At 30.0% G+C, this 9548-nt stretch overlaps 1 protein-coding gene across 1 annotated transcript; it reads right to left on the bottom strand.

Annotated features, from left to right (window-relative positions):
* Positions 1-6440: 6440 nt before the first annotated feature.
* On the bottom strand, positions 6441-7405 carry LOC114408399 (myb-related protein 308-like). Its single transcript, XM_028371436.1, has 2 exons — positions 7100-7405; positions 6441-7028 (listed from the first exon to the last, which is right to left on the bottom strand). The coding sequence occupies exons 1-2, from the start codon at positions 7360-7362 to the stop codon at positions 6659-6661; spliced, it is 633 nt and encodes a 210-aa protein (XP_028227237.1). The 5' UTR covers positions 7363-7405; the 3' UTR covers positions 6441-6658.
* Positions 7406-9548: the final 2143 nt, after the last annotated feature.

Genomic DNA, 9548 nt, shown 5'->3' with positions numbered 1-9548 from the left:
TATTATTTTTTAAAAATTAAGGAATTAGCTTCTTTCATCTTTATTTTTTTTATATATATAGGCAGATGATAACTGCTAAATAATTGTATTTTGATAGTAGAAAATAAGGCAAAATTATCTTTAAAAATAATTATTTAGCAGTTATTTGCGCTTAAATATTAAAGAATTGATGTTTTGTTGAATTTTGACTGCAGATATAAAAACTGGAGGTGTCACAAGCAAAAAGGCCAGAAAAATTGAAGAAAAGAAGAAAATCTGAAGCAGGCCCAGCCCAAGACGCGCGCTGAGCGTGCGTTACGCGCTAAGCCCATGATCCAACAGAAGCGCGCGCTAAGCCTACAACACGCGCTGAGCGAGGGGGTGTCGCGCTAAGCGCGCCTACGAAGGTCCAAAGCCCACTTCAGCAGCTATAAATAGAGAGCCAGTCCAAGGACAGAGACCTCCCTTCTCATTGTAAAGCCCTCAATGACCATGAATGGCTAAATCCTTAGTTAGGGCCTGGCAGGCCTAGAAGCCAATGCGATGTATGATGTACTCTTCACTATTTATCAATGCAATACCAGGTTTTTCTTTCCTATTTTCTTTTCTGTTTTTATCTTGCATACTCATCTTTATATTCTGTTAGGGGTTAGATGCTCGGGAGAGAGTAACTTCTAAATAAGATTTAAAGAAGATATGCATGCATTAGTTTTAGGGGTTAGACGCTCGGGAGAGGATAACTTCTAATAGAACAAGAAGAAAAATATCATAATAAAATCATTGCTAGGCATAGAGTGATTGCATTATGCCCATGTGTCAAAGCAAACATCTAGAATTAGAATTTCATGCATTTTATCTATTGAGTCTTTGCAAAGGCATTTGGGGGATAGATAGGTAAAATAGGCTTGTCATCGTGAGGCATCAGGGGCAAGTAAATGAATAGATGTGGGTGGGATAAAATCACCTGAATAGTAAAGAAAAAATCATAAACTCATACATCCGCAGGCTAGGGAAGTCAGTTCCCAACCTTATCTTATCTTGACTTTATCTTTTTCTTTTATTTTAAATTTTAAAAATCTTTTATCTTATCTTATCTATTATCTTTATCTTTTATTTTAAATTTCTTTCATCTTACCTTATCTATTATCTTTATCTTTTATTTTAAATTTTAAAGTTCTTATCTCTTGCTTTTAAATTGGGTTTGCATTAATCTAAGTACAAACAAAGTTCCTGTGGATTCAACACTCGGACTTCCGAGAACTTTACTACTTGTGACGATTTGGTACACTTGCCAACGAGTTAACAGCAGACCTTTGGATCAATCCTCTAACCATATTCTCGAGGGAGATATGACTTTTTATTAATCATACCTCACTATGTTTATAACATTTGTTTGCTATGTGAGTTCAATTTTTGTTAATAAAGAATGTTTTTCTCACTAAATCCTAACTAAATAACTACTTTAATAAACAAATTAAACTAACAAACACAAATTCCAAAAAACAAATACATAAAGCACTAACTTAGAGTAATTCTATCAAACATGTTTATGAAGTTAGAAAATGTTTATTTTTTATATTGATTTATTTTTAAAATATAATATTCTCATAAATATTTTTTAGTTATGTTTCCTATAAAATTGTACTTACGGGGAAGTGGAAATTTAACTTTTCTAAAGTTAAAAAAGTTGTATTACGGCAAAAATGTAATGTTTCTCTTATTATATCATTTAATGTAATGAATAATTAAAATTTCTGATAACAATACTATGTTACTCTTTGATTGGCAACAAACTTATATCAATTTTTTAGAAATATTTATGTCCACCTAACATATTTTAGTTATTTCTATAAATCATGATTCTAAGAATTAAAATTTTTTCCTCATACTAGATGTTCCCTTAAGGTCTAACTTTTATCGTGTGTGCTTGTTATATATTTATATGTTCGGAATGAGGAAAAATTCAAGTGTCACTAACACACCTTTGTTAACACATCATTTTTCATTACTTAAAATTTATTGAAATCGAACAAATTTTATGATTTTTAATAAATTTTAGTAAATGATAAAGAAAGAAAAAAAATAACTTGTTGGAAATATTTCTTTTCACGATAAAATAATATTCAGGACTCTTAAAGTGTTATCAAGAGAAACCTAATTAAGTTATATATAATTGGATGATAACATGAAATTATTTTTATTATATATGATATTAATTTTATTATTTTGTAGGTCGATGAATCATGTAAACCTAATTAATAGCAAAAGGAAGAAAAAAAAAAAAAAAAGTCATTAAAAATGATTAATAAAAACTTTTTTTAACTAGTGTGGTTTAGGACAAAGAACACTCCAAAAGATATTGGTTAAGAAATTAAAAAAATAATATGTAAATCATAGGAAAGTAAAAAAAATAATTAAAAAATGTAATTTTGCACTTCTCAATAAAAAAAATTATATTCTTAGTTGTTTAACCAATGATCCTTAGAATCTAGTCAAAATTTAAATTAATAATTTTTTTTTACAAATCTTAACAATTTAGTGTTAGCTAATCATGTTTCTATATGCACCAAATATGTGTGGGTTGCCATTTTATCAGAGCAATTTCATAATCATATACAAACTTTTTTAGTGTTAGTAATTAATTTTTAGTAGCAGAAGATTCAAATTTAGGATCCCTCCTTTCCTTTTCATTTCACTACCCCTCAACACATATATTAAGAGAAGGGAGTGGATCAAAGTACATCAGGCAATTGATTATGCAATGCAAGGCATTTGCCAACAATTTTATAGTTTCAAAAGTCGTCTTGATGGATTGAGGTCTCAAAGTGAACACAAAAAGGACCCACCACAAGTCAATGCATGTGATGTTGGTGGAAGTTGAACCAATTTAACAATTGAGAGAGAAGAAATAATCAGTACCCTCGTTGACGGGGGAACAAAGCAATGAATTAAAATCACAAAACTCTCCTACCCCAAGCCACTCGCTGTGTTCATCAAATTTGAGTAAAAAAATATATCTTGAAACTTAGAGTCGTAATTTTTGTTTAAAGGAAACATATAAATATCTAGTGGAAGCTTCTAATGTCTCTACCTAACAAATTTGAAAATGAAAAAGTGTGGTGCTGATGGTTGATAAGTGACGCTCCCCATTATGTGTAGATATGGCCTTTGTCTTAGGGATCTGGCTGCAAATAATCTACCACGAATTTTGTCCTTTCTGCGCATTGCTATATGAGATCTATGTATTTGTATTTATATTTATAATGTTACTTACTTTCTTAAGAAATATTGTTTGTTCACAGATTCTTCTAAGTATGTGTGTTGGCGGGTCTTATGATTATGAAATTGACAAAATTATTAGTAGAAAAAGGGATTTCTTTCCATCACAAAATCATACAAGAATTTCTCCATTTCTTTCTACTTTAGGATAATCCTTTTAAAGATATTATTACTCCTTCAAAATTTATTTTTAATTACCTCATTTATCTTTCATGTTGAATTGACATGGTATATTGACATAATTGCATATTTTATCATTAATTTTTTTTATTTTTCACTAATTTTATTCATAATTTTTAGATTTATGTTAATATATCATGTCAACTCATTGACTGAAGGATAAAATTTATAATTTTTTGAATTAGGGAAAAGTTTGTAAAAAATAAATTAAAAATAAAAAATATAATTAAGCCAAAAAAAGTTCTTGTTAAAGAAATTATGAAGCACAAAAATAAATAATGTGCCAGTATTATAATCTTTCATATTATAAGGCTGGAGTAAATATGGAATATCAATCCAAGCCATACAACGTTAATAAGCACGGTTTTAAAAATTGGATCGAACCGATTGATTCAATCACAAATATGACTGTTTGTTTCAAAAAAATGGATATTTTAGAATTGGTGCGAACCAGTCAAATCGGCCTTGAATTTATTTAGAAAACTAGGTTTTAACAAGTATTATATATATATATATATATATATATATATATATATATATATATATATATATATATATATATATATATATATATATATATATATATATATATATATATATATATTTAAAATTTAACATAAAATATTTCAACATAAATAAAAGCACTAATTTAATAAGGATTATAAACAGGTATAAATTCTTTTATCAATAATTATTAGTTTTTTTCTTATATTGTAAAGCATACAATTCACTCAATTATATTAATTTATAATTTTTACCTTAATTTCTTACAGTTTTATATTATATTAATTTGACATTTTCTTTTTCATACAGATAAAAATTTGTATTATTAATGGATATTAGTGTATTTTATTAAAAATTAAACTTAAATATTATGATATGTTTTATTTGAACTTTTATTTATACTTTCAATGTTAAAAACCTATAAAATAATGTTTTATTTTAGATTTTAAAACTATAAAATTATTATATTATATTTATTAAAAATTATTTAATTACTATTATTATGATTTTATTAATATCAATTCAATCCTGATTAAATCAATAAATTTAGAACTAATGTCTTGACCGTTGAATGATAGATCGATTTTAAAAACATTGCTAATGTTCTAATAAGTGAATGGGCATGATCCCCAACGCCAAGTCAAATCAAATTAGTCACTGATGACATTACCTAAATTAATGTGGCAGATAAAATTTGGATGGTTGGTTGGATCATTTCACTATGCGCTACCAGCTTTTAATTAATTTGATTTGTGTTACTTACCAATTTCATGTTCCTTGCATATATCCTCAATACGCAACTAGGGTGAGAAGTACTAGCATGATTTGAACGGCAAATGAGAAAGAAATTAAAAGGCATTTCTGCAGCTGGCATATAGTAAGTATGCCCAACTTAGCACAAAACATTCTTTAAATACCAAAACCATATCGAAGGCTACTCAATGAATGAATGCAACAGCTCAGTGTTGTTTTGTTTGACTAACTTAATGAAAACGAGTATCAGATATAAAACTGCTAACCTTCTTCAGATCCATTATTTATTTCTAACACGTTTTACTTGTCTTTTCCCATTTAATTATTATAATATAGAAGCAGCATATTATGATGGGAGGATGGTAGAATATATGACGGGTATGTGGTACTACAAATATTATAGTTCATCCACGCAATTTAGGTAGCCTATTGATTATTGAGCATGCATGAATACTTATTTAAAAATGTATTGAACTAACTATATTACCGAGAGTTAGCGAAGGGAAGTGTAGAAAATAAATTTAGTTAGGCTATTACATACCCCTCATTCATCTTAATTTCTTCTCCTCTCACAGCTTATCCATTTACTCTTTCTATATGAACAACTATCAGTCTCATACTTTTTCCCCTTTATCTCTATAAAAGACAATCCCAAAAAAGCACCCAAAAGGACAAAGGAATCTGAATTCTTTTGAGTCTTCATGGTCCATATACACAGATCATCAAAATAAACAGAAAATCTAAATTATTTAAGAAAGGGATCGAATTGGCTTGTCTGAGGCATTTGTTTTACCATTCATAAGCACATGCAGGGATAATTAACCTCATTTTTCAATTAGTTACGATAGGTTTTTTTCTCGACTTAATATTTTGATTGGTTTAATTTTAGGTTTGGATATTACATAATTATATTTTTAATAAATATTAAATTGGAATTGACTTAATATGATATTTTGACAAAATAAATATTAAAATATTAAGAATGATTAAGTTATTTTATAAAAAAAATTCAAGAAAAAATTTATAATATATGTTTAAAAAACACAAACACTAAAAATGTCTAAAAGATACTAATTAAGGAAATAAAAATATTTTATTAAAAATATATCTCATATCACAAAATATGTAATGCTTAACTTTAAGTAATAAAAAATAGGTCTAAATGTATTTTTAGTTCTTGTAAAAAAAATATTTATTTTTAGTCCTTAGAAAAATACTAAGTTACAAGGATTAAAATATATTTAACCCTAGAAAAATATATACACGTCACATGATACATTTGATGATCCTTGATTTAATCTCCTTTGGATATTTGTCAGCTGAATAATTGAAACAATTAATATATATATATATATTAACATGTCAAGTGAAAAAAATGTTAATTTAAATTAAAAATTATGTATTATTATTAATTATTAATGATCAAATAAATGTCTACGTAAAATAATCAAATAATTAATTATAAATTTGAAAATATGATATGAGATTAGATCAGGTTAAAATGACTGAAAACGTGATCTCAATCAATCCTATCCAGAAAATACAAGGAATCTAATTTATTGAATCTGAACTAATCGGATTGATGTGAATCGGGATCCGAATCCGAATCAAAGACAAACAAGACCTACGTGTCTTAAGCAGTAGTAGTAGCTAATTTTAGTTTGCGAATCCCAGGATGTAAATTAATCAATCAATCAGATTAACTTAAAAATGATTGTGGTAATTCTCTCTACCATCGATCGAAGTGATGAATTGAACTTTTGTTATAGAAATAACAAAAATATATAGTTGTATTCTATTTGGAAAGAACCAATCGTATAAGCAAGAAAGTTTGTAGTCTTACGCACATGTACATGAACATAGAAATAATTGAAAGGGCTCCACGAGGAAATTGGGCAGGCAATCATTTGCATCCATTAACAACTAATTAATTAGGGAAGAAAGATTCCAAAATGAATTTGACTCATTTCATTTCCAAAACGCTGGTTTTCAAGGCCAAGAAATCATGGCCAGAAGCAGCGTTGGCAGTGTTGAGCGCACAGCTACAATGATCTTTGCTATTTTGCAAACCCAAACTGCAGGCAAAGCAAAGGTTTGAGTTTCTCCCAACGGGCTTCAAGTGATGCTGATCAGATTGAGGTTGACGGGGAGGACTAATGGTTAGCTCAAGGTTCAAGTCAGGGCAGCGTTCCAATACCTTGTCATCGTTGAGAGGCCTGTGAGTGGCAGGGTCAATTCCTCTGCTCAGAAGCTTCCTTCTTATGTGAGTATTCCAGTAATTCTTTATCTCATTGTCCGTTCTACCCGGCAATCTTCCAGCAATTAGAGACCACCTATGATTGAGGAATGTGATGATGAGAAAGATAGGACTTTGAAGAATAGTTATAGTTATAGATATGCTTACTTGTTGCCAAGGAGGCTATGGAGTTTGATGATGAGTTGGTCTTCTTCGAGGGTGAAATTGCCGCGCTTGAGGTCAGGGCGGAGATAGTTGATCCAGCGGAGACGACAGCTCTTGCCGCAACGGAGAAGGCCGGCGGCTTTGGGGAGAGAGCGCCAGCAGCCTTCACCGTGAGCTCTAATGTAAGAAATGAGGCGATGATCTTCTTCTTTGGTCCATGCACCTTTGTTTGTGTGTGCTTTCTCACAGCAAGGGGACCTTCCCATCTCTCTCTCCAACAATGTGGCCGGCCCTCGCACCTCATTTTTATAGGCATGGTAGTTGCGCTTCTTTATTATATTGGTGCATGAGACTGTGTGATAGCGACACGTTTCTAGAAGACTTGGAAGTTGCCTTCAAAGATAATTGAGAAAAATAAAATGATATATATAATGTGAATGTGTGGTAGTCCTTGCTTCACCTTCCACTTTCCGTTTTTCTTTGCCCCAACCCAACCTTGTGGTGGGGGAGAAAACATCAGGACTGTACACCTTCGTTAACCTTTTGTTGTTATCTTCCACCCAATTGCACACACAATAAAAAATAAGTAAATACGAAATATATTAAAATGTTATATTATTTTTTTTATTTTTAGTTTCCTATCAAACATTCTCAAGGGTCCCATTTTGAGCTTCCCCACTTCGTCCTTTTTTTCATCTTAGTTTTTGTCTCAATTTTTACGTTTTGGTTTTGTAAGATCACCTGCCTTTGAGTTCCTCGTCTAATCTTACTTTTGAATTTATATGAAGAACATAAGGACACAAGTGATGGGCTATGAATGATAAAAGATCATTTGACCCGAAAATCTACTTAGACAATTGGGAAAAGTCTGGTCATCCTCCCTCTGTCGTTAAAAATACAACACATCAATTGGGAAGATGGGCATATATATGTATAAACTAGTACTTTAAAGTTTTGTATGAGAATTAAGAAAGTTATTGTATACTTTAAGGGTGAATCAGGTCGGGTTAGATCAATTTTTAGTATGATTTAGACTTAACTATACAATTGATCTCTGTTAATTATAATTAAAAATTCAATTAGATTCCTCAATTAATAAAAAATTCAGTTAAGTTGTTTAATTATTTAAAATATTTCAATTGCATCCTTCAATTATTTAAAAATTCAATTAGATCCTTTAAATATTTAAAACACTACAATTAGAACTTTTTGTATAATAAAATATATAAATTTTGATTGAACTTTTTAATAATTAGAAACTCAATGAAAAGATTTAATTGAACTTTTTAATAATTGAAGGACTTAATTAAACTTTTAATTATAATCAAGGGATCAATTATATAATTAAGCCTATAATTTTACTTTATCATGATTTAGGTAAGGTCATGCAAAATATTGTTTTTTAAAAAATAGCCATTAAAAATCTATTAATTTCAATCTATTCATAGAAAAATCACAAAGATCTAACATGGGCCGTGTAATGCTAATAAAAGGAGTACTAGTAACATTTTCTCTTACACTTCATTTAATATACTCTTGTTTTGATTGATTAGAATTTATTGAAAATTATAATTTTTGATAAATTTAGGAGAGAAACATTAATTGAGAAATAAAACCTACCAAAATAAATTCTAACCGATCAATATTCAAAAGAAAGCGTTAGAAAAAATGTCACTAGCATTCTGTCACCCGTCTATCAATTGGGTGCTATTATTACAAATGATCAACCTACTTAGCTAACCCAAAAAGGAGGAACAACATGTGTTTGCACACAAACACCCTCCCAAATAGGAATCTCCAAAATCTTGAGTAGAAAAAATGAAAAAGGAAAGAAAAAGGGATTCAATTAAACTCAAAGGGATTAGGAAGAAATTGTGGCCAACGATTTGCATTTGCATTTAGATGATTGTTTGAGTATGGTGACAGCCAGCACAGCAACAAGAGTATGTCATGTGCTTAGGTACTTGTGGGAGGCTGTCCTAAGAACCCTTGCCTACCTCTTTGGCTGTCCTTCCCATGTGGGTCTCTCCAAACCCGAACCTTTTCCGATATGTCTGCTTCATAGACACGTATATGACTAGGGGGGATAAAAGTTAATAGCTATCATTCGTGACTCAAGATGTGCTCCTCACATACGGCCATAATTTTTTATGGAGTTTGGTAACATTATTGTGATTGACAGACACCAACTGCAGATACACATCTATCTCTACCTGTCTCACGTTGTTCTTTAGGTCCTTCCTTTCTTCTCCTTTTTCGCTTGTTTCCTTTTTAATTAGGACATTTTGTAATGTAATAGACGAGTAACAGTACCAACAGGTTGTTAGTCTAGGCAGTACAAGTCAGTTCTGTCAATTGAACTAATCTTATCATAATGTGAATATTTCGACTGAAACAGGATTGCTTTTAGAGAAGATATATATGATCTTGGACTGGAATAAAAATAAAAAAA

This window comes from Glycine soja, chromosome 4 (assembly GCF_004193775.1).
Source record: "Glycine soja cultivar W05 chromosome 4, ASM419377v2, whole genome shotgun sequence".
In the NCBI taxonomy this organism is placed as follows: Eukaryota; Viridiplantae; Streptophyta; class Magnoliopsida; order Fabales; family Fabaceae; genus Glycine; species Glycine soja.
The sequence above is the reverse complement of the archived record's forward strand: the minus strand, read 5'-3'. Positions and strand labels throughout refer to the sequence as shown.

What these genes read in the sequence shown, in the direction of transcription:
- LOC114408399 (XM_028371436.1), bottom strand. Translation starts at nt 7,362, where the DNA reads ATGGGAAGGTCCCCTTGCTGTGAGAAAGCACACACAAACAAAGGTGCA. An exon ending in CATAGCCTCCTTGGCAACAA is followed by an intron (nt 7,029 to 7,099) that starts GTAAGCATATCT and finishes CCTCAATCATAG; the next exon opens with GTGGTCTCTAATTGCTGGAA.